The sequence below is a fragment of the Bos grunniens genome, chromosome 11, assembly GCF_055505025.1.
Source record: "Bos grunniens cultivar Pamir isolate PY7600 chromosome 11, Bosgru_T2T1.0, whole genome shotgun sequence".
Lineage (NCBI taxonomy): Eukaryota > Metazoa > Chordata > Mammalia > Artiodactyla > Bovidae > Bos > Bos grunniens.
In genome coordinates, this window is record NC_141175.1 from 5,656,318 (window position 1) to 5,682,021 (window position 25,704).

Below are 25,704 nucleotides of genomic sequence, written 5' to 3' on the forward strand. Positions count from 1 at the left end.
AATGTTGTGTAGCAAGACGTTTGACTGTTCACACTAAGTGAGATAAATTAAGATGTAAACAGACTCACATCAGTTCATGTCAGTTTTTGCTGCCACAGGAATTTTGGCGCCTATATTGATGAGAAAGCTTTTGACTTTCAGAACTTTTTATACATTTTTATACTGCAAAAAAAAAAAAAAATATCGTGGCTCTGTAATGCCAGCGCCTTGTGCACCTTTCACCTCTCTGGTGTGAGAAGGCACTCCCTGGGTGAGGGGGTATGCACGTTTGCACCCTCACATGGCGGCGGGCAGGGGCCTGGGTGAGACGCGTCCCCGTCTGCTGAGGGCCTGTCTGTGGGTTCACTGGCTCTCTCCTCTTCCCTGGGAGCCTCACAGCAGACCCTTATTAACTGAGTGACTGGGAAAGGCCGAGCTGGGGAGGAGGGGAGGCCATGGAGCCCCACCGTCCTCCCACTCTGCAGGGCCTTCTGCATGAAGGTGATTCAGAGTCCAGATTCCCTCCATACTCTGGCATTTAGTTCAGGTCTCCTGGAGCTGTCCCCTGCTACTTATGTATTCATCTATTCATTTACTTAAAAAAACACTTTGATACAAGGGTTTGTTTAAAAAAAGCAAAGCAAAAAGGAAATAAAAATGAAAATCCTTCCGGAGAACATGCCAAGTTCTGGAGAAGCCATCGAGTGTTGTGGTTGCAGAGCAGGGACTCTGGGGCCAAGCTGTCCAGATTCCAGGCCTTAACGGCTCCATGACCTTGAGCAGGCCACTTACCATCTGTGGCTCCATTTTCCTCATCTGTAAAATAGAGCTAATAGTACCTGCCTCATAAGGTGGTTGTATAAGTTACAACGAGCCCTATGTATACAATGTGTGTGCTCGGTCGTTCAGTCATGTCTGACTCTTCATGTGGGCTCTTCTGTCCATGGGATTCTCCAGGCAAGGATACTGGCATGGGTTGCCATTTCCTCCTCTAGGGGATCTTCCCCATCCAGGGTTCAAAACCACATCTCTTGTGTCTCCTGCACTGGCAGGCAGGTTCTTTACCACTAGCGCCACCCGGGAAGCCCATTGTGTACTTTGGCTCATGTTGCTGTTTTTGTGATGCTGAGCACTGTTCTAGATACTGGGGACCTAGCAGTGAAGACTAGGGAGCTCTGTGGAGCTCTTAGCTGCTCTCATGGATCTTGTATTCTAGGCAAGTCTTGACCCTCTAAAAGCCGAGAACATTTCTTTTCACATCCATCCATGTCTAGCACTATACTCGGCATCCATCAAGTCATCCCGTTCTCGGCGAGGATTTATTGAACATCCGTGCAGGCCCCTCTGCTAAGCCTGTGAGGCTTGTTAAACGATGTGAGTCAGTCTGGCAAACACAGATACACAGAAAACCATACTCTAGGGTATAGTCATCAGCCCTGTAAAAGGTGCTTCAGAAAGGCTTCTGGACTGGCTTGCACAAGCTTCAGCTCTTTTCAGCTTCTACCTGCGAAGTACTTAAGGGAAAAGGCCCTGTATTTATCGGAGTATCCTGTAGCGAAAGGAGACACTAGGTGTGGCGCCAGTTGCCTATTATTTTCCCATCTCTGGTCCCAGTGGAAGCTGCTTCTGAACATCTGGTTGGATGTAGCTGATGGTAGACATGTTGTTACTGTTTCTTCTCAGACATTCCTGGCTGCCTGCTGCTGATCCACATTTTGGATTGACTTGTTCTTCATAGCACAGTTCAGAGTTTCAGTAGGGCTGCAAAGCATCATAGAATTAAATAAATAACTAGCCCATCAGAGTAACCCGTTTTGTATCAGAGGTTCAACTCTTTTGTGATCCTGCCATCCCTGTACACTCCCCAGCCCAGATCCACCCAGAAACAAGCCTGTTTTTCATTGGCTCATCTCTGAGGCTTTTCATCAGAGGCAGGGCCTGGCTCAGTCACCCCTCGCACTCAGTCTAACTGTTAGTGGCTCGGCAACCTCAGCGAGCTGCAATCATAGCAGACATTCCTTGCGTCTGTATTTTGTGCCAGCCACTTTGCTCAGTGCTTTCCCATGCTTAGTCTTCACTGATTCCAAGAACCTGACTGTGATGTCGCTTCTTTAAACTCTGGGTTGCTTCTAGGGTAATCATGTGGTATCTAGCAGCAGTATTATCTGTGACAGAAGAGAAGAGAACACAGACTCCAGAAAGTTGAATAACTCAGCTAAGGTCACAGTTGGTTAAGCGGAGGGTTGATGGTTTATGTTCAGGTGGTTGACTCCGTGCTTCCACTCTAATGGATTAAGAAGCTGTGCCTCAGTCCTGTTGATCAGTAGAAATAAACTGACCTGGCGTTCATTTTAAACCAAAAACATACCTGTTGTATGTGTGACTTTGCCTTTCTTTTTCCCTCCAAAAGAAGATATCTTTGCACCACATTTGTCATAAGAAAATCCTGCATTGACTCCGGCTTTTACCTTTTCTCATATTTCCTCAGTCAGAACTTAAACCAACAGAAAACCTTCAGTAGTCCAATAAAGAAGGAAACAAGTGCAGTTCAGTCCACCCTCTGTATCCATGGGTTCTGCCTCCTCAGATTCAACCAACTGCAGAGAGAAAATATTTGGGGGAAAAAATTCCAGAAAGCTCCGAAAAGTAAAACTTGAATTTGCTGTCACTGCAACTATTCACATAGCATCTGCCTTGTTCTTATAACTATTTACATAACATGTGCATTGTATTAGGTGTTATTATACAAGAAACCTAGAGATGATTTAAAGTATCCAGGAGGATGTGTGTAGGTTATATGCAAATGCTGCACCATTTACGTAAGGGACTTAAGCGTCTGCGGAGTTTGGTACCCACCTCAGGTCTTAGATCCAGTCACCCCCAGATACCTAGGGACAGCTGTACTCAGGGAGTCTGGAGAGAGACTTTGATCTTCCTGTGCTGAGTTCTTTGTCAGCTGCCTGGGAAGTGCTCTGTAACTTTCTTGTTTAGTGCATCAAGGTTGAGCCAAGTTTCTGGGCATTTTGATTGTTCGTAACTTTAAGACTAGTCTCCACAGTATCCTGGAAGGAGCTTCTGCATGGATCCTCTCATTGCCTTTGTGTGGAGTGTTTCCCGTGTTTCCACAGGCCCCATACAGCTGCCCTGGGTTCTGTGGAGAGTTTTACAGAGTCGACCACGAGGCATCACAGTGTGATGGATTCCTTTCCTTGTTTGTACGAGAAGAGCCAGGCTGGGGCGCCTCCTCAGTGTACCTACTGGTTCAGAACAGCCTGGAGGGGGGGCATTTTTCCCTTTTTCCATTACACTTGCCAGTTTATTATCTGACATGTTTAGAGTGACGGTGTTTGATTAAAAGAAGTGAAGTGAAAGTCGCTCAGTCATGTCCAACTCTTTGCGACCCCATGAACTATACAGTCCATGGAATTCTCCAGGCTAGAATACTGGAGTGGGTAGCCTTTCCCTTCTCCAGGGGACCTTCCCAACCCAGCGACTGAACCCAGGTCTCCTGCATTGCAGGCAGATTCTTTACCAGCTGAGCCACAAGGGAAGCCCAAGAATACTGCAGTGGGTAGCCTATCCCTTTGCCAGCGGATCTTCCCAACTCAGAAATCGAACCGGGGTCTCCTGCAGTGCAGGCGGGTTCTTTACCAGCTGAGCTATGAGGGAAGCCCTCATTAAAAGGCAATGCTTTTACTTAGTTGTGAACATTCTCATTCCTGGTATTGTTGGAAGAGGTGAATTTGGGGGCATAGTCACTTCTGATAATCACAAGACCAACTCTGTCTGTTCCCGGGGCGCTGGGCTCTGTGCTGAATGAAGTCTTTTGCATGCATCATATCACTTCATTCCTACCACTGAACCTTCCATTTCTTCATCTGTAAAAGGAGGCTGCCATACCTCTCTCCATGGGGTTGTTGTGCTATAAGGAAAAAGCACTGTTAAAGTCTGCTTTAGGGAGTGTGCTCAGTCAACAAGAGAACAGCTTTGTCCTTGTGAGAGAAAAAGAATCCCCCTACCCCTCATTATTGGACTGAGGAAGAAACAGGCTCAGAGGGGAGAGAAAACACCCAGGGATGCCCGGGATCATTTGTGCTGAAGCTGAGGTTTGGACTCTGGGCCATCTGACTACAAAGCTCGTCCCCCTACATGGTAGCCACACTGCCTCTGGAGTTTCAACCTTTCTGCCAGAGTACAAAGGAAAGCACTTGCCTCCTTAGACTTATTGCCCCTTAAGCCACCTGACCTTGTTCCTCCTATTCCTGAAGGGAAAAGGCAGTTGTTAAAAAAGATCAATAAAAAAATGTGTCCTCCTGAATGTTTTCTTCTGTTTCCTGATTCCTCCTCTCACAGGCCTTTGACCTGAGCAGCTCACTGTTTCTTTCCTTCCACTCCTGTTATTCTCAGCTTGTCTGACATCACGGTTATAATCTTTTAAAGTCAGTGATCATGAGCCCGCTTTCTGTTCTTCCTCCTTCTGAATCGCATCTGTGCTTCCTTTCCTTCTTGCCTACCTCCTGGCTTCATTTCCCGGGTAAGGGAGGGGTGGGGTGAGGCTGGTCAGACCCCTGATTTGGAGCCAGTTGCCTCCCAGCTGATGACTGGTTGATAGAAGCAGAAGAAGCTGATGGGGGCTGCTTTTGATGGTCATTGAAATGATGCTTAAAGCAGAAATTAGCATTTTCATGACATGAGATAAAGGAAGAGTTAAACTGTCCAACTACATCTAAGCTGACTTTGAGCACATAGGAATCATTTTTTCTACCTATAAAAGAAGTTTATAATAATCTAATTGGAATTTTAAACTGATCAGATTGATCATTTTTTAAAAATCATGTTTACTGGTTTCTTAACTGAAGTCTTTTTAGTGATAACTCGGCAAAGGATTAATGCTTAGAAGTCAGTGGCTAGAATCAAGATGTGGAAGTGACCGGTGATTTTCACGTTACTCATTTCTCAGTTGGAAAAAAACCCTCGTTTTCTTTTAGGGGAGGAAGAGGGAAAAAGAAATAGCCGAGGACATACCTATTATATGGAAATATTCAGTTCCACAGACCTCACCTATGAATGTTTGGGGAGAATAACAAACTAGTGTTTGTCATCAGGCGTGTGCTGCTTGCTGGGCCTCCAGCATTGCACACTAGGCTTTGTTTAGAGCAAAGAGCTGACTCACTGGAAAAGACCCTGATGCTGGGAAAGATTGACGGTAGGAGAAGGGGGTGACAGAGGATAAGATGGTTGGATGGCATCAATCGCTCAATGGACATGAGTTTGAGCAAACTTTGGGAGATGGTGAAGGACAGGGAAGCCTGGCATGCTACAGTCCAAGGGGTTGCAAAGAGTCGGACACGGCTGAGCGACTAGACAATGACAGTAAGGTTTTACCTGACACCCGGCCTCAGACACCACAGGGAGCCCTTTCCCCTCTTTAACTGCCTGAAGTGGAGACTTTTGGTGACTGGTACAATGTTTGTGTTTAATAAACATATTTAAATTTTACCAGTGCAAGTTCAGACTGCAGTTTCATAGAGAAATACAGCAACATAGAATTTCGGTGTTTGAGGACCTTCGGCATAATTCCAGCCATCTGTTTTAGCCTCTGGCCCAGGCCTGAGGCATGCAATAACAAGCTAGTGTTGGGCATTTCTGGTGGAAACACGAAGCTGAGTCCGGGATGTGTGCTGTTCCTCTGCCGCTTCTCTTTTGGTCAGGAATAGAAAAAGGGCTAGGACGCACTCTGTGTTTGTGGGATCCAGTGTGGTATGTGAATGGATAGTGATTCTAGGGGGGTCCAAGCCTAATTGCGGGTGGCCCTCCTGACACAGGCTGCTTCCTCTAGTTGGAATGCAGGTGAGCGAGACTGCTGCCACGCTGTCCTCTTCAGAGAGCGTGTTCTCATGTCAGCGCCCGTTAATAAGCTGTTAGGGTGCCCTCATCCGTGCACTGCCAGACTTGCCTTGATCCTGTTTGTATTTCCTGCCTACGTCTTCCTAAGTGGCCCTGTGACCTTCCGCCAAGATCCTTGTGAGCTTGTGCACTGCACTCCGGGACCCTCAGGTACAGAGGCTGAGAGCCTGCTGTGAAATGTGAGGTGGTTCACAGGAGATGGGCAGCACCCTAGTCTGTTGGTGTTTGTAGCTCATCTTTGCTTTTTGGCTTTCTTTTGTCTGCTTTTTCTCTCCCTCTACAAATAGCCCCTGTGATGGGTGTTTCCTCCATTTTTAGCCGCATTCACAGTTTACCTTTTAGTGAATCTGTTTGGATATCTGAGTGATAACTCTTCCGACTGATTGGCATCCTCTCAGTATGATAACGTGCATACAGCTGTAGTGTAAACAGAAGCAGTTGTGGAGAAAGGCCTATTAATAAAGGTGTGAGTTCTGAAACATTCCAGAGGAACAATTCTAAACAAGCCTAAACATTACAGATATTTAAGAAAGAAAAAAGCTGCGGTCTGTCCTCTTGGTTTACTTTTTTGACAGTTTTAAAGTCTGGACCTTTGAGGATTCACGTGCAGGAAGTAGAAACCCAGACGGCCTTCGGGATGTAAATGAGCCCCAGTTGAACAGAAGCGGGCCCCTTGGTTTGGTGTCCTGCTTTCATGGTAATTGAAAGGCCTGAGCCCAGCTTCCCAGTAGAGAACAAATGGGCAAAGAAATGGGAGGCTTCCTTCTTATGGTTTATTGATGCTGTTTTGCCCAAGTAAGGAGATCATTTACCCATAAAAGCTCAAATCTGAGGGTGTTTTTCTTTCTTTCTTTCTTTTTTTCATACTGGCTATTTGAAAGAAGCATTAGGAGATAAAAGGAGAAAAGAAGCCAATATCATTGTCTAATATTTAGATAAAAACCAAGCAAAACAATTAGATTTATGATATTTTTCTGTAGCTGTTTTCCTTGGCACGGATAATACCAGGCAACCTTGCTTATTTCTTTCCTTAGAGTTATGTTCAAAAGAAGAAACAGGGCTTTATTGTAAGACATGGTTCTTTCTCATTAGCTGGGAACAAAACACATTTCAATAATGAGGGGCAAAGGTCTTTGCAACTCAAAGTGGTGACGAAGTGTTCCTAGTTTTGCACAAATATTGGTTTTAGTTGAAAGCTTAATGGTTTAGGAGAAATATGGCTCCTAAGTATGAGAGTGAGGGTCTCACAGGAGCCTCCCCCACCCCGCAGTGCCACATACGCACGTGGCAGCTTCACGGCGTGTGGCTCAACCCAGGTGTTGTGGCTTGAGTTGATCGAGGTGCCGTGTGTCCCTGGATTGGCGCCGGGAGCCTGGCGTGCACTCTTGCCTCTGGGAAGGGTTTGCAGTGCCCTTGGGCCCACCAGCTCTGCAGCGCTGGTCAGTGCTCTGCAGGGGAAGTGGTCTTCCGTGCCTAATGTCCTTACCTGTTACTGTCGTGATGTATTACACAAATAATCAAAGAGAATCCTAAGTAAAAACAGATTATGCATGTGGCTGCTCCTGGGCAATAAGATGATTTATAAAAACCCACGAAGCACTCCACAAGCACAGTTGCCCCATTAGGACACTGTCAAGGCTGCTAGGAAGGTCAGATGTGTTACTGCTGAGTCTAGAAACTAGGTTTTTGACAATCTTGAGGTGTCTGTGGTTTCTTGATTATTTTGTCTTTGAAGTTTTTGTTGCTAAATGGTATTAAAACCATAAAATGAGAGCATTTAAAACTTCCCCAAACTCCCCACCTTAGACATGACTGGAGTCAGTAGGAAGAAAAAGGCGTGTGACATCTCAACGCTGAAAGGTGAGAGTGAGGGAGCGGACAGGAGCTGGCAAACGCTGGCGATGCTCTGTGCTCCTTTCCTCAGCTCCGGTTCCTGGCCTGAGAAGAAGGGCTGCATTTCACAGCCTGAGCAGTGATAATAAATGCCAGGTCCCGCGGTTAAAAAGATGCAGCACACGTAAAACAGCAGGACAAAGTATGTGAGTTGAACCCTGAATGGCCTGTTCCCCTTTTACGATGTGTGAGACCCTGGGCTGGTGACCACTTTACGATCAGAGTCTCCTCTCCCATAAAGTGGAGTGGAGTGGAGGTGGAGGGTGGCTTCTCCAAGCCTCCTCTGTGACGTTAGAATTCTGTGATTTGAAGCAATTGGAGGGCAGTCCCTATGAAGGTCTTTTCCTGAGCTCAAGCCTGCAGAGGGGTTCGACATACCTGCTTTTTTAGCATTTAGAATAAAGAGGGAGTCAGGACTCTTTCGTGGCTCTGTCACGACAGTGAACATCTGCAAAGCCGAGAGTCTGCTTTTGTTAGAAACCAGCCTCGAGAGGGCTGTCTGATGGAGTCGTTCTGTTCTCTAGGTTGGCTCCAGCCACAGCCAGGCCAGGGCAGCGTCACCAGTCGGTCAGCCCACTTAACATTTGACAAATCCATTAGCATCTCCTGTACTTAACGCACTACCCTGCACACCGTAGAGAATACAGAGTTATCAGTAGTAACAAGGCTGTGTCCTCACGGTATGTCTCCCTCGTGGCCAGCTTCACTCCTGGCCCAAGAAAGAACACCAGGCCTCCCTACCGGGATGCCGCGTCCCAGAGACAGAGAGGAGCTCTGTGCAGGGAGGAGGGGTGGGGTTCTCCAGCCCTTGATCTCTTCTTCCCCTCCTGTGGGCCCCGCTGCACTCAGGCAGCCAGAATTTATCATAGCTTGGCTCTATCACATTCTTCATCCAGAGGGTTTAGTTACTGGAAGTGCCAATGTGTCTTCCTAGCGTTCTTAGGAACCTATATGTAATTTTGTGTAAAGTGATTTTTTTTAATGGAGTTGAAATGCCTTAAGGTTAAGGAGAACTCTGTCGTTGCTGTTTTTAACTTGCTCCCCCCCGCCCCAAAGAAGCCTTTGATGGAAAAGAAAATAATGATTTTCATGGTAGGAAGAATCAAACCTTGATTGAGCTGGCTTATAAATTTTGAGACTTTGAATGTTAGTTTTCTTAAAGTGGGATTCAGGCCATATGGCATGGGAAGGATCATGTTGCTTATGAATAGATGCTATACCCCGGACTCCAGGGGGGTTCTAGCAAACACATCAGCTTTTAAATTCTAGGCCTGATTGAATCCCAGTGGCTTAATCAGTATATTGAATGTGATCAGTGGGATGGATTTCCTTCTGTTTTCTTCTCAAACTTCTGTCTATTGCAGAACATGTCCTTTATTTATCTTGGAGCAGGTAGATCATTCAGAACAGTGTGGAACATGGAAAACCAGTTGGAGGACTAACTAAGGGGACCATTGCTCACTTGATTTTCTGAAACTGAGATTTAAATCAGAAACTTTGCATTTGAGTTCTGTTTTTAAAATAAGTTCCTTTCATATTGTTTCCTCTCAGTCTGTTTTGTCTTTGTAATTTGAAGCATATTAAAGCTAACTGGATTTGAGCCTCAATAATTTGGACTTTAAAAATAAAGACCTTAGGCTATCCAGAGGAAAAGGGTTTGCCGTTGTATGAAATTGTAGGGACGTTACTTCACCAGTTTTTGGTGAAGCCAAATACCCTTGTGATGTGTTTAGAAGCCTAGAGCTTGGAATTAAACTTGAGAGTTTGGTGGGTCCTTGGAGAAAATGTAATGCAAATGAGCCATGTAAGATCGCACAGCTTTTATTAGTAGCAGGTCCAGCAGCACATTCTAGAGGCTCTTAGTCTGTACATTGGAATTCACCAGGACCTGATCATGTTCTACGCTTGTGCATGTCTAATATTACTAAAACAGCACTTATTCAGTAAATCAAGGTTTTCCTAATTCAGAGTTGTGTTTCCCTCAGATCATTATGAGGTGTTGAAAATATCGCAGGCATAGAGCTAATTAGTAGGTATAATTGATTAGAAAAGGCTTTAGGTTGAGAACTGACGGAAAAATACGACGTTCGTTACAGAAAGTGGAAGTTTGACATGGATAGGTTTCTCTTGGAACCGAGAAATTTGCTCTCAAAATTCAGAGAACACGGAAATAGCTAGACTGCCAAGCAGCAGCCAGTAAAGACCCCCTCCCCCCAGCTGGCCACGCAGCACTCCCTTTCCCCAGCTGCAAGATGTGGACGTTCACAGAATGGACTGTTTGATTTCTCTCCCACTTTCATTTTACTCTTGCTGGTTAGTGGAGAAATGATCTTGGATAGAAAAACCACATTACAACCTTGATAAGCTGCCTTTTGAAATAGAGTTGTTTCCATGCCACAGACGTTTGGAGCAAAGTATGTTTATTGAAATATATTTTTGTAGAAAATATTACCGAACCTGTAATTGAACACGTATGGCAGTATTTTGAGGAGTGATATGTTCTTAATGTTAATTTGTGGATTAGCTCTGAACTCCCTTCTGCTGTTTTGAAACCATTGGCTGAGTGAACATTTTCCAAGAGTCTTTGCAGATCTACGCAGTGTTTCATGGAATAGAGTATTTAGTGCTTAAATAATGTATAAATCCAGTTGGACAGGAGCTGCCTGTCAGTTTTATTAACTTTGACCTTTTCTCCCATTATAAAGATGCTTTGGTAAATATTTAATGGACCCCTTATAGATCTTGACAGTCGGAGCTGTGTTCCTGGAAACTGGGAACCGTATATATGATTAACAAATGTCGCTTAATCACTGTGAGTCAGCTTTCAAGGGCAGGTTTTTTTCTGGGAGAAGAAAACTCCTTCCATCTCCATGTGCTCTTGGGTGTGGCGTACATTGAGAGCATCCAAGGTGGTAGAAGTCTCATTGGAAGCCTGGGAAAGACAGCAGCTAGCATGCATTTCTGCTGTTTGGGGGTTTTTGTTTGTTTGAGCAAATGATCAAAATGATGCCAGGTGGACAAAAATCACCCTGCCACTCTGCATAGTTAGCAGGACTCTTCCACTCAAAAGAGTCAGCAGGGCTGGAATGGCTGAGCTTGCATGGACCCTAATAAGATACAAAGGAGAAGGAGAGCCAGAAGGAGAGCCGGTTCCTGGAGCCAGGAGGGGCCCCTGCCAAGCTGTCTTTCCCTTTAATTCCATAAAGCCCCGTGCATATTGCACTCATTGCAAATTCTGGTGGGGAGGATCGAAACCCAAGTAGCTGACATTTTGAAACATTGTCTTTCAAACTTGTACTGTCCCTTGCTTCCATTGATTTCCCATTTAAGAAATCTGTAGGAGAAAAATAAATTTGAGCAAAATTCATTGGTCTGCGATGAGTTGTTAGAGCCAAATTGTACCCCCCTTTTTCCACCTCAAGAAGAGCTCCGTTTTATTATGAATGTGATATGTCTCTGTCTCGTATTGTGCAGCCATGAGGCTCCCACAGCAAATCGACCAAGTAAATCAAGAGCCTGTTAAAAAGCAGTATGGATGCTCCAAACACAGACATTTCAGTCTTTGCTGGGTCGCTGGATATCTTCATTTTTATAGCCACTTCAAGAAGCAGATCGTTTCAGTTGGTTGTGTTTTCTTTCACTCTGTTTGTGTGCAGCCCAGTGGCTTTACGGGAGGCCATTTATTTTTCAGGACGTTATTACCCTTTGCATCCAGGGCCCAACCCCTTTTATATGGTGGTCACCGATTTCATTACCATGAGCTTTAATGTAGCTGACTCTGCAAAGGAAATCTATGCAATGGAAGAGCATTTTGAAAAGAAATTCAGAGTTACAGAATGAATTACTGTTTGTATATTCAGTTAATTCTAAATAAATGTTTGAAAAACCTTGCTTAATTTGAGGAGGGAAAAAGAAACATGTTGGATGTTATAAATGGTCTCAATCCAAGTTTCTTAGCTTGGTGTTTTCAAGTTCGAATGTTTTATTTACATCTGTTCAAAATTGGGATACCTTTCAAGGATAATTTTGTTATAGAGATGGATGACAACTCTTCACATCTAAAGTACAAAAGTATGGGATTTTAAAAGGAAAACGGGTGTCACTGTCACATGTCAAATTGGAGATAAGCTTCATTTGGTAACGAGCGAGAGTGATGAGCTGTATTGTAAATCAGAAGATCCTGATGATCTGAGTTGAGGGCAAGGGGAGATTGCCTGAGTGGGGCACAGGGGAACTTTCTTCTGTGATGGAGGTTGCACCTTGATGGGGGTGACAGTGTCACAGGCGTATGTTACCAAGACATCATCACACTGGACACCTAAAATGTATGCATTTCATTTTATATGAATTATAACTCAATAAAGGTTTTTTTTTTAGTCCTGTTTGGTTTAGAACTAGGCAGTGTTATTTCTCTTTTCCAATAGAGAAAGTCTAGAGAAGTAAAATGATCTGTCCTGAGTAACCTCGAAGCTCAGCAGTTTGTCCAGAACAAAGCAAATGATGCTGGCTCTGAGCCCGCTTAGAGTCTGCTGCGTCCTCACTTGCATTGTTCCAACTGCATGTGCGTGGAGTGGAATTAACTTCTCCAGCCGGTTCTCTTCAGTGAGCCTGCATCCGTTTGTGTACATTGTCATGAGATGCATTTCTGTGCTTATTTTTGTGATCGATACTTGGATCTTAACCACTGGGAACAGCAGCCCAGCTGTGTGTTTGAATCTGTTTATGGTCAGCCTGTTGCGCTGCTGTTGACCACAGTGGTCTGTGAGTTATGTTCTTTATTACAAGCAAGACATGACAGTAGCAAGAGTTCCTATAACTAATTCTTTTTTTTTAAGGAAACCCACTGGATCCTCTTTTTAAAAACCATTTACATAAAGCAGATGTGAACAGGAGTGAAAAAAGAAGTAAAAAATTATCACAGTTCTCCTCAGAAATACACTGTTAACCTTTTGGAGAGCACGCTTTAACCGTCTGGAGAACGTTTAAGTACCTCTTTGTTTACGATGCCTTTTCTTTTAATTCAACAAAATGATGTCGTAAAGTTCTTTATGTATTTACCCAATTTCCCTCTTATTATTGGGCATGTAGATTGATTCCAGCTCTTTATCATTTTGTAATGCCATGATGAGCATCCTTATTCATGCTTGTTTTCCTGTTTGTCTGATTATCTCCTATGAATACATTTCTTGAAGCAAGATGTTAGCAGGTATATTTGAAATTATTAAAAATGTTCTGAGCTGGTAAGATGTATCAAGTACTGATAGTTTAATAGCCCTTGTCCTGCTTTTACCAAATGTTATTTTTCTTCCCCTTTTGTTTGGTTCTCCTCTGCAGTTGCAGTACCACGCTGGTCTGGCATCTGGCCTTTTGAATCAACAGTCGTTGAAACGTTCTGCTAACCAGATGGGAGTGTCTGCTAAACGTAGACCAAAGGCTCAACCCACGACTCTCGTCTTACCGCCTCAGTGAGTGATGGGTTGGAAAAAGTTCTTTTGTCCTGGGTGAACTCTAATTTGTGCTTGTTTTTGGCTATTGGAAACTCATTTTGGCAAGATCGTTCTTTCTTTTAAAAAGGTTTCTGTTAAGATTGGAGACCGTGGTCACCTATTTTGCATAGGTCTTCAAAGAAGCAGTGATGATGCGCTTCCTAGTTTACCTGGCCTGTGTGTGTCTCTAGGACTTGAAGATCCCTCATGGCTTATTCTTTGTTTCCGTTCACACTCCCAGAGTTGGCAGCGTGTGAGTGCAGTTCTCCATATTTCACAAGTGAGGCCACTGAGGAGCACGTTTTGATAAACTGCAGGCCGTCTAGAAAATCTGGTAGCACTGAGGTTAGAATCAGTGCTGGGCTCACTTGCTCTTTTTTAAAAGAGAAATGTATGTGCTCTTCTTTTTCCCAGTAGGAGGGAGAGCAGACACTGTGAAGTGTACATTCGGATGGATGGTTTTTTCACGTGTCTGCCTCTGTGTAGCTCCCCTAGATCAGGCCACTGGCCACCACTTCCAGGACTCCCTGAGGGTTCTCACATTCCCACCCTGTACACAGGCTGCCACCTCCCTAAGTTGACCACTGTCCTGACTTCTTTGAACAGTTAATTTGCCTTGTTCTTGAACTTCATATGGATGCGATCACACATTATGTAATCTTCTATAGGAGCTGTCTTCACTCAACATAATATCTGTTAGATTGCTTGTTCTTTTTTGTTGCTGCATAGTATTCCTTTGAACATGCCGTAGGTGTTCCACCCATTGGATTGGCCTTTACTCCAAACCTCAGTAGTTGAGAGCCATGGCTCACTCAGTGATGTAGAATCAGAAATTGAACACACCAGTCTTTGCTGGCAGTTTTTCCATTCCACACACAGACTCCCCTGGAAGGGGTGCCGCCTCCCAAAGGCTTGACCTGATTTTTAAACACATTGCCCAGCTCAGCCTGTTCTCCTGTTGTACCCTCTTTCCTTAATATCCTCAGTTACAAACTGCATTTTAAAGTTTCCAGTCTGAAGGGGGTTTGCAGGGGAGATTCAGTTGTTTGCCTTCACACAGGATCTCATTTATGTTATGTTTGGTTAGCAGATATTTATTATACCTCCTGTCTGCCATGCACTGTCCTCAGCTTTGGGGATACAGTCACAAGCAAGACAGACATGGTCCCATCTTCCCAAAGCTTTTGATTTACTGGGGAGGAAAGGCAAAAAGCAAGTACCCCTAAACCAATAAGTAAACCAGTACAGTAATTTCTGGTTATGGTAAGTACTTCTGAAGGGAACACATAGGATGGTAAGGAGGGGAGGCTGCTTAAAACAGGTGGTCAGAGAAGGCCTCTCCAAGGCGCTGGTGCTGGGGGAGACTTGAGAACAGGGAGGAGAAAGACCAGTGAGGAGCTGGGAAAACTACACGGCATGATTCTGGGGGGGTCTCTTCTCTCACCAGTGGATGTCATAGCCCACCATTTGTGTGACTTTCAGGGTTTCTTCACCCGTAGCATTTGCTTCCAGGGTGGGATGAACATAACCAGCTGGCCTCCAGCAAGTTCCTTTCTGTCTGCCACACACACAGGCGCCATCCTTTCCAGAGCCAGCAGGGCCCGCTTCCTCGAGTGATGCAGGAAAGAAGGAGTTTTCACCATTTGGCAAAAAGCTTCCTCTGTCTGATGTTTTGCACATGTTGACTTGGCGATTCTGCACATCTCAACTTTTGGCTCTCAGAAGTCTAATGGGCCTTATAACTTGTCATCCTCCCTGCCTGGCTTGTCTACTGAGGCAGGATGTGTGGCGAGAAGTGAAAGACTTTCTAATGGTCCCACAAGACTGGAGCCAGAAGTGTTTGTTACTAACTCTCTCCCGACAAAAGTCAGTTCGTAGTCCATCTGTTCACCATTTGTTAATTTGCATTGGCTTGAAACCTGTTTACAGGTGACATGCTATTATGAGGACACTTAGAAACTATTTTAAGCAGCAAGGCAATCAACAGACTCTGTTCTCATGCCAAGAAAAAAAAAACTGGGTGTTCACAACTGTCATTATAAATTTATAATAAATCACTCAAAATACTTAGTTTCAAAGAGAAAAGTGGTTCCCGTGCCCTAAGAACGCAGTGTTGAAATGATTTTCTATACTTGATAGCCTCTTTTCCTGTGAAAATTGACTGTAGCCTTTTCATATCCTTGAGCTTTGTGGATTCACATTATCTTGACATCCCTTTTAGAGCAACTGTCCAGTAGGCGGGATCTATAACTAAAGGACATTCTGCTCACTTTTACTGAGCACCTACTATGTGCCACTTACTGTGTTAGTTGTCAGGAGTAGACACACCAGTATATGGCATAGCTGCTGACCTAATTGGATCATACATCATTAAAAAAAAAAAAAGAAGAAGAAACTAGTAATATATACATATTGTAGATTTTGGAAAAAATCAAAGGTTATTGAAAAAGAAAAAATAATAGTGCTGCACCCTGATAAAGGTATTGTTAAAGTTTTGAGGGCTGTTCTAGAGTTTTTTCCTATGCATGTGTAATATAGAATTTTTAAAAACAAAAACCAGCCTTTAAGAAGAATTGTCTTCTGATACTGTTCTGTATCACATCCCAACATTTATTGTAGTTGTTAGTTTTAAGGTAGTATAATTTGACCCATGGAGTATTTAAAATTGCCTGTTAATCCGCCGTGTTGTGGTTTTATCATAGGACATTTCCTCATTACAGAATTCTTACTATAAACATGGTATGACCATAAACTTTATCTTTAAGAAAATCCCTTGAACTCCCTTATAAGACAGCATCTAAATGCTCCAAGGTTGCTGCATTTTCATCCATTGCTACAAAACAAATTCCCCCCAGACTTAGTGGGTTTAACGACAATAAACATAATCCCCTATATTTCCTGTGGGTCTGGAGACTGGGAGTAACTTGGTTCAGAGCCTCTCATAACATTGCTGTCAGATAGCCAGGACCATAGCCATCTGAAAGTTGGGCCAGGGCCCAAAGGCCACTTCCAAGGTGGTCACTCATGGCTGTTGGTGGGAGACCTCAGTTCCTCCCCACACCTCTCCACAGGCTGCCTGAGTGTCCTCTGGACATGCGGTGACTCTCCCAGAGCAGGCACACTCAGAGAAGGCAAGCCGGGCAGAGCCTGTCCTTTTTATGGCCTCACCTCAAGAAATGTAGCATCAGTTCCACCTGTTCTGTGGATTAGAAATGAGCTGCCAAGTCTGACTGACGCTCGTGGGGAGGGGGTGAGGCGCTCGCTTCTGAAGGAAGGAGTGTCCAAATTTGCAGACATATTTTAAAACCACCACGATTGCTAACAAGGAGACACTGCACAGAGAGTAGGGTGGTAGGGCCTGTGAGCCCAATTCTCTTGTTTATCCAGCAAATACTTACCTGGGGCCTACAGGTGCTTGGTTCTGTGCTCCAAGCTGGGTATTTGGAGATGAATAGGATAGGATTTTCAGAGAAGGCAGTGGCACCCCACTCCAGTACTCTTGCCTGGAAAATCCCTCGGATGGAGGAGCCTGGTGGGCTGCAGTCCATGGGGTCACTGGGAGTCAGACACGACTGAGCGACTTCCCTTTCACTTTTCACTTTCATGCATTGGAGAAGCAAAGGCACTCCACTCCAGTGTTCTTGCCTGGAGGATCCCAGGGACGCAGGAGCCTGGTGGGCTGCTGTCTATGGGGTCGCACAGAGTCGGACACGACTGAAGTGACTTAGCAAGATAGGATTTTGGCTTTTGGGATGCTCCGAGTAGAAACAGAGGAACAAATGAGCAGCAAGGGATGACCATACTGCAGCATCATAGTCAAGTGTGCCAAGTCCTAAGGACTGGATCCTCACGTGCCCGAGAAGGCCATGGCAATGCTAAGAGAGGCCACGCGGAGACCAGACTTAACCGAGTCTCTCCGCTGCCGGCAGAGAGGGATGGAGGCTTCCTTGTGGAGAGCTAGGAGCTTTCTTGCATAGGCCTACAGAACTCTGAGGAAAGGGCTTATTTCTAAACAGTGGAGGAGGTGGTTAAGGGCCGGGGGCTGGTCTCCTCACTCGCCTTCCCCTAGAACTCTGTGTGCCTGTTAGTGCGGAGGCGCTGGGGCTTCTGCATTGGCTCGTGTCAGCAGTTGGGTGGTGTGGAAGCTGCTGCCCCAAAGCCTCTTCCTGAGCGTGCTGAGACCACGGTTGTGTCAAGAATGCAGGAGATTTGTACCATCATTGATGTGTTTGTTTTTAAAGTGCAGTTGGCTTTAAAAGCAATAGTCTTTGAAGACTCGGATTCCATGCCTCACCACCACCCCCCACCCTCCAAGTTCCCAGAGGATTAGTGATTTGTGGGATTAACGATTCATATCTTTCTCCCCCTCCAAAGACACTTGTAAGGAAACAAGATGCTGTTCATGATGAAAGATCTCTGATCCTATATTAGCATTCAGAGGGCCCTGGTGAAGCGACCTCACTCCCAGATTCCCGAGTGTTCTTCTTAAGTCTTTTGCAGAAGGACAGACACTATCGTTTTCATAAGGAGGCTGTGTCCCCCGTTGCTGGGTAAACATGGTTCGCCTTTGACCTTGTGGGACTGGTCTCAGTCTAGGAAGCGGCTATCGCACTTGACTGACCTGTAAGTTGCATCCGGGGATCCCTGTGTCAGCTGGCGCCTTATTTCCTTGTGCCGTCGTGGACGGCAGCTTCCGCTCTACAAGACCTTGCTCCGTGTACTCTTGTGGCAGCGTGGGGTGTTGGTTTTAATCATTGTGGCCAAGTCACACACAATCACTGTGACTCCTGGGTTTCATCAGAGGTGAAAGACCCTTGTGTGTTCTTATTTTGCACATGTAGATCTCATTCGGGTTTTTTTTTAATACTTATTTTCATTTATTTGGCTGCACTGGCGTGTGGGATCTAGCTTCCCGACCAGGGATTGAACCCGGACCGCGGCATCGGGAGCTTAGAATCTTAGCCACTGGACCACAAGGGAAGTTCCAGGTTTCACTTAGGTTGGAAGGGAAAAAAAGTTATTTGTTTTACAGAAAGGTTATTTTTAAAAGTGTTAGCTGCCCTCCCCGCCACCACCCCGCTGGAGGTTGTGACGCCAGGTACTTTCTGGGTATCACATTATGGTTTGTGAAGAGGTCCTGCCTGTGAGACTAGGGGCGCTTCAGAGGCCGCCTTCGCTCTTCACCGGGGATGCTCCAGCCCTGCTTGCAGCCCAGAGCAGCCCTTCTGCTCATTCATGGGTCCAGTGCCCCTCACCTGCTCCCACGCGTTTCTGCAGGGGCCTCCTGTTTCTCTCCCACCCCGTCCGTGTTCCCTTTCTCCTGCTTCGTTCTTGGTTGAATGGAAATGGGCAAACCCCAGAATCATCTCCTGGGAGAACACTGACTCCTAGGACCTCCTCCGTTCCCCACCCCCTCTCCTCTCTGCAGCACAACTCCTGGAAAGACTGACTGTACTTGTCCCCGGTTTCTCAGCCACCCCAGGCGACAGGCATTGGTTCCGACCCCCGTTCTCTAGCTTTGCCTCTTCTAGCGCTCCACGTAAACAGGGTCATGTGGAGCACAGTGCTTTCCCCCTGGCTTCTTTTGCACGACGTGATGTTTTGGAGATTCATTCATGGGTGTGTCAGCGCTCTGCTCGATTTTATTGCTGAACAGGATTCCTTGCTGGTCTCCGGAGCACACCAGTGGCACTTCCTCGCCGTGTGGCCTCCGCCTCAGTGTTGTCTCATGCCTCTGAGAGTGTAGGGCATCTTCACTTCCTGCCCCTGCTCTTGGATGACCTACCTCAGGTTTGAGTAACAACGACACATAAAAACCACGTGCTGGGACACGTGTTGCTGGGGAGAAATGCCACTGATGGAGACAGGCACTGGCATAACGACACCGCTTGGCCACCTCAGGCTTCCAGCGTTTGAACAGCAGATTGTCTCGGTATGGCCACTGATTGGATTCTGGAAGTTGAACTGAAAGAGGCTCATATTCTGCCATTGCCTTGCACACTAGTCCCGTGAAGATATGGACTTGAAATCACACACGGTACTTGTATCAGTGACTGGATTCTCTCTAAGACACGTGGTAAGTGCTGCCTCTGCTCTTGAAAGGGAGAGGCTCCTGTTGTCTCTCGCTTAATGTGAAACTGCCGGGAGACCCGGAAGGCAAAGCGGAGACGTGGATCCGTGCTGGGCGACAATGAGGAACGAGGGGGCCCACTCTTCGTCGTCATTGACGTTGAAATCGAGAAAGGCAAATATTTGCCAGGATGAGCATACAAAACCCAGGTCTCTTCCTGTAGCTTCCTGGCCATTACATCATTCTCTCTCCTGTTGCTGATTTTCCCAGACCTTTTCTTTGAGTTTTTTTCTCAGCCGCACAGAGATGAAACTCCAGGTTTCTGTGTTTGCTTTGCTATTACAGAAGCCTTGATTTAGCCGTCATTTGATAGTGACTATGACCCTGCTTCCTTGGAGGTACCTAACCCTTCTCTTGATTACTTAGGCTTTGTTTTGTCTCCCGAGGATCTTGATATTTTGTTGAGGGCAGCATTTGGTTGTATGTTGATAGGTTTATATTTAAGTGCTTCAACTCAGATGGTGAGAGGAGCCCTGAACAGGAATGTTTGGCATCTCTTTTCATGGGAGTTTAGTTTGTCTCTGAGCAAAGGAGGCTCAGATGATAAAGAATCCGCCTGCAATACAGGAGACAGGGGCGGGAAGATCCCCTGGAGGAAGACATGGCAACCCACTCCAGTATTCTTGCCTGGAGAATCCCACAGACAGAGGAGCCTGGCAGGCTACAGTTTATGGGGTTGCAAGGAGTTGGACACGACAGTGACTAAGGATTTTTCACTTTTCACTTTCAAAGCATCAGTTAATATACCACGAATGAGAAGCAAACCGATTGATTGCTGTGGGTTTTAGAAATATACAGCGTCGCCTCCTATAACCCCCTCTTCCGGGTTGTTTATTTGCCAGGCCTGCACTCTCTGGGCCTCAGCTGGCGAGCAGAGCCAGTGCATTGTTGGCTGTTGCAAGTGTCCCCGAAATGAAACAGAGAACTTTGCAGCTTTTAAGTTTCCTTGAGGTTGGCAAAAAGTCATCAAAACTTAAGTAGAGATTCACAAAATTCCCCTTTCCCCTACTGGCATGTATTAAGTAACAATATTCATTAGATACCACTGAGAGGCTGTGTAATAAAGAAATAATCCTAGGCCTTGGTGGCTCTCACTCTCCAGAAGAGTTGAAATTGAGAATATAATTAAAGATTAAAACATTGTTTGCATTCTAGAACATGGAGAAATCTTCCTCTCCATTGCGGGACCATATTAATAAGGAAGAGATCAGTTTCCAATAACCAAGACTACAGAAGCTCATTTATTAACATCAGTCATATTGAAGCTGTCTGACTCGTTACTTCTTTGTCTTTTTCCTACAAGACTGGAGCTGTGTCCAGGAATAGTGAGGGATACCAGTCTTATCTCAAAAAAGAATTTATCAAAATTGATGCAGCATCCTGAATTTGGATGGGAGTGTTCACGGGGAAAGGGTGCGGCAGAGGATGAGATGGTTAGATCGCTGACTCGGTGGACGCGAATTTGAGCAAACTCCGGGTGATAGTGGAGGACACAGGAGCCTGGCGTGCCCCAGTCCACGGGGTTGGAAAGAGTCACACACGACTTAGAGACTGAACAGCAGTTCAGTGCAGGCGCTCAGTCACGTCTGAGTCTTTGCGACCCCGTGGACTACAGCATGCCAGCCTCCCTGTCCATCACCAACTCCCGGAGTTCACTCAAACTCATGTCCATTGAGTCGGTGATGCCATCAAACCATCTCATTCTCTGTCATCCCCTTCTCCTCCCACCTTCAATCTTTCCCAGCATCAGGGTCTTTTCAGATAAGTCAGTTTTTTGCTCACTGGCCAAAGTATCGGAGTTTCAGCTTCAACATCAGTCCTTCCAATGAATATTCAGGACTCATTTCCTTTAGGATGGACCGGTTTGATCTCCTTGCAGTCCAAGGGACTCTCAAGAGTCTTCTCCAACGCCACAGTTCAAAAGCATCAATTCTTCGGTGCTCAGCTTTCTTCACAGTCCAACTCTCACATCCATACATGACCACTGGAAAAACCATATCCTTGACTAGACTGACCTTTGTTGGCAAAGTACTGTCTCTGCTTTTTAATATGTTGTCTAGGTTGGTCATAACTTTTCTTCCAAGGAGTAAGCATCTTTTAACTTCATGGCTGCAATCACCATCTGCAGTGATTTTGCAGCCCAAAAAAATAAAGTCAGCCACTGTTTCCACTGTTGCCCCATCTATTTGCCATGAAGTGATGGGACCAGATGCCATGATCTTGTTTTTCTGAATGTTGAACCTTAAGCCAAGTTTTTCACTCTCCTCTTTCACTTTCATCAAGAGACTCTTTAGTTCTTCTTCGCTTTCTGCCGTAAGGGTGGTCTGAGGTTATTGATATTTCTGCATGTCTGAGGTTATTGATATTTCTCCTGGCAGTCTTGATTCCAGCTTGTGCTTCATCCAGCCCAACATTTCTCATGATGTACTCTGCATATAAGTTAAATAAGCAGGGTGACAATATACAGCATTGATATACTCCTTTCCCGATTTGGAACCAGTCTGTTGTTCCATGTCCAGTTCTAACTTGCTTCCTGACCTGCATACAGATTTCTCAAGAGGCAGGTTGGGTGGTCTGGTATTCCCATCTCTTTCAGAACTTTCCACAGTTTGTTGTGAGACTGAGCAAAAGCAACCTCAGTATGGCGCTTCAGTTCTGTAATTCACTGTATTCCTCTGTTTGTCAAAAAATAATTTTCACGCTGTCAGGTTCAGCCATTTTCTTATGCAAAAATAAAAAGTTGATAGGAACTTGTGTACCTGTGTTGAGGTTGTATCATTGAGGCTGGGAAAGAGGCAAGAACACCATAAAATATTGTCAGACCATCTTGACACGGTGACAAAAGAAACCTCGGCAGTCAGATACCTTGTACTCCGAGCTCCTTGCAGCCCACTGCACCCTGGACCTCAGAGAAGAGCCTGGGGCCTTGCCCAGTTGGATTGTAAAAGTTTAACTGCACAAGCACTGTTTCATTTTCTCTCCGCTTTTTTGTTGCTGTTCACATTTGTTTGTTTTCCATGTGCCTCAAAATCGAATCTGAAGGCATTCAAGGCCAAGGGTGCGGGATAGTCTTGTGCATCCAGGCGCCGCTGTCGCCTGTTCCTGCTCTCTAGAGCTTTTGAGGGCCCAGAGAAGACGCTGTCAGTAATAGTTCTTGAAATGTCCTTTTTTATGTTTATTTCTAGTGTTATTGGCAGGTGGAGGAGGAGAACGTGGTTCAGCGACTGGGCAGAAACTGTCCGCTCCCGGCTCTGTACAGCTTGCATTTGGTAGCCAAATGCCTCTGGCTTTGCCACTCTCTGCCTTGTGTTTTGTTGAGACTGGAAACTCCCTGGGGACCAGGGCTCCCTGCATCCCCTTCCTGCCTGGTCTTGGCTCCCCTGAGTGAACCAGCCCTGAAGGCTAGTTCCCCTCTGTGCCTCCCTCCCCGCTCCCCGCCCAGCTGCTGAGGCAAGAATGTCTTTTTACAAGATGCGCTGGTCATCATCCTTTATACTGCTCATGGCTCTCAGTAAACTGGAAGCGTTGAGCGTTGGGTATTTAAGTGGATGGGAACCAGGACTTCTCCACTGGTTAGGAGTCCGCCTGCCAGTGCAGGGGACACGGGTTTGATCCCTGGTCCGGGAAAATTGCATGTGCCTCAGGGCAGCTAAGCCTGTGCGCCACCGTGACAGGAGCCCACACTCCAGAGCCTGCACACAGCAGCTAGTGAGCAGTCCTCGTCACTGTGCCTGGAGAAAGCCTGAGCACAGCAACGAAGACCCAGCACAGCCGGAAGTTTAAGAAATCAGTGGCTGAGAACCAGGTGCAGGGGTGCCTGCAGGTGAGCATGCGAAGATGACTCTGCTGTGTTGGGGGGACAGGATTGGATCTGCAGGCTCCGGCAGCAGGCAGGGCCAGAAAGGCAGGCGGAGGCCTCATAGCGGCCACCGCTGGGGGCAGCAGGCCCTGGGGGCTCATGAGCAGGCCTGGTGTGTGCAAAGTGGTGTTTTAGGACAATTAATCAAGTGGAAGAATGCAGCTAAATAAGGTAGTTCTTTGTAGCTGTTAAAAAGATAATTGGTTCATGTTACTTATCTTTTATCCCTCTGTTTGGGCAGGAGAAAAATTTCCAGGAGAAATAAACGAGGAATCCCTCATAAATATTAATGTAAAAATCTGTCTATGGAGAATAAATATAGGGACATTTTGCTTTAAATGCTCTATGTCATTGTGCTTCATTAGCATATGTGTTGTGAAAGATCCTCCTTTCCCCTTGAGAAAACCGTATTTAGTTCAGCTAATAGCTGCCTGCTGAGAGCTGCAGGTTGTCAGATCCTTGTACTTCAGACGGCCAGGAGAGCTGCTGTGCTCCGTGTCAGCCGGCCGGTTTCCTGGGCTCTCCGTCCTCAGGAGTGCTGGGCCCCGGCAGGAAGCCAGCAGCAAGTCCTGGGTCCAGTCTCGTTTTCTGGATCCTTTTTCTGGACCTTTGCTTCATGCCTAGGTTCCTAGTGTGTCCACGTGCACGTGTGAGTGCACAGACACACGTACTTGTGTTTTGTACTCTTCAGTTTGCAGGCATTCATCAGGCCCTCTCTGTACGCTAGGCGTGTGCTTAATCAAGCTGGAACTGTAAGGTGTTCAAGTACTCCTGTCTGTATAAACAGACAGAAAAGAGAACGAGTTGCCTGTGAAGCTGGTTAGGTTGGAGGCCCCCACAAGCCTCGGGAGAAACAATATGATGGACTTGCCTACACTCCATGCCTCCCACTTCTCAAAAGTGTTGGGGAGGAGACTTCCCCTGGGGTCCAGCCAAAAAAAAAGTCCTCTTCATTATAGGGGACTGGAATGCAAAAGTAGGAAGTCAAGAGCTACCTGGAGTAACAGGCAAATTTGGCCTCAGCATACAAAACGAAGCAGATCAAAGGCTAACAGAATTTTGCCAAGAGAATGCACTGGTCATAGCAAACACCCTCTTCCAACAACACAAGAGAAGACTCTACACATGGGCATCACCAGATGGTCAATACCGAAATCAGATTATTTATATTCTTTGCAGCCAAATGTAGAGAAGCCCTATACAGTCAGCAAAAACAAGACCGGGAGCTTACTGTGACTCAGATCATGAACTTCTTATTGCCAACTTCAGACTTAAATTGAAGAAAGTAGGGAAAACCACTAGACCATTCAGGTATGACCTAAATCAAATCCCTTATGATTATACAGTGGAAGTGACAAATAAATTCAAGGGATTAGATCTGATAGAGTGTCTGAAGAACTATGGATGGAAGTTCATGACATTGTACAGGAGACAGGGATCAAGACCATCCCCAAGAAAAAGTAAAGCAAAAAGGCAAAATGGCTGTCTGACGAGGCTTTACAAATAGCTGAGAAGAGAAAAGACAGGAAGGGCAAAGACGAAAAGAAAAGATATATCCATTTGAATGCAGAGTTCCAAAGAATAACGAGGAGAGATAAGAAAGCCTTCTTCAGTGACCAATGCAAAGAAATAGAGGAAAACAGCAGAATGGGAAAGACTAGAGATCTCTTCAAGAAAATTAGATACCAAGGGAACATTTCATGCAAAGATGGGTACAATAAAGGACAGAAACAGTGTGGACCTAACAGAAGCAGAAGATATTAAGAAGAGGTTGCAAGAATGCACAGAAGAACTATACAAAAAAGATCTTCATGATCCAGATAACCACGATGGTGTGATCACTCACCTAGAGCCAGACATCCTAGAGTGCGAAGTCAAGTGGGCCTTAGGGAGCATTGCTAAGAACAGGGCTAGTGGAGGTGATGGAATTCCAGTGGAGCTATTTCAAATCCTAGAAGACAATGCTGTGAAAGTGCTGCACTCATATACCAGCAAATTTGTAAAACTCAGCAGTGGCCACAGGACTGGAAAAGGTCAGTTTTCATTCCGATCCCAAAGAAAGGCAATGCCAAAGAATACTCAAACTACTGCACAATTGCGCTCATCTTACATGCTAGCAAAGTAATGCTCAAAATTCCCCAAGCCAGGCATCAACAGTACACGAACCATGAACTTCCAGATGTTCAAGCTGGATTTAGAAAAGGCAGAGGAACCAGCGATCAAATTGCCAACATCTGCTGGGTCATTGAAAAAGCAAGAGAGTTCCAGAAAGACATCTACTTTTGCTTTATTGACTACACCAAAGCCTTTGACTGTGTGGATCACAGCAAACTATGGAAAATCCTTAAAGAGGTAGGAATACCAGACTACCTGACCTACCTCCTGAGAAATCTGTATGCAGGTCAAGTAGCAACAGTTAGAACCAAACATGGAACAACGGACTGGTTCCA

At 45.6% G+C, this 25,704-nt stretch overlaps 1 protein-coding gene across 14 annotated transcripts in view; it reads left to right on the top strand.

Annotated features, from left to right (window-relative positions):
- MED27 (mediator complex subunit 27) overlaps positions 1-25,704 on the top strand; it is a 217,747-nt gene that overhangs the window by 55,255 nt on the left and 136,788 nt on the right. For 10 of the 14 annotated variants that reach the window (XM_086324432.1, XM_086324433.1, XM_086324435.1 and 7 more), the window contains exon 3: positions 13,114-13,244. In XM_086324432.1, the coding sequence (XP_086180558.1) occupies positions 13,114-13,244 (131 nt within the window). Of the gene's footprint in view, positions 1-13,113; positions 13,245-14,747; positions 15,661-22,580; positions 22,684-25,704 lie in introns of those variants that run through there. The other 4 variants (XM_086324441.1, XM_086324442.1, XM_086324438.1 and 1 more) reach the window with 4 other exon arrangements.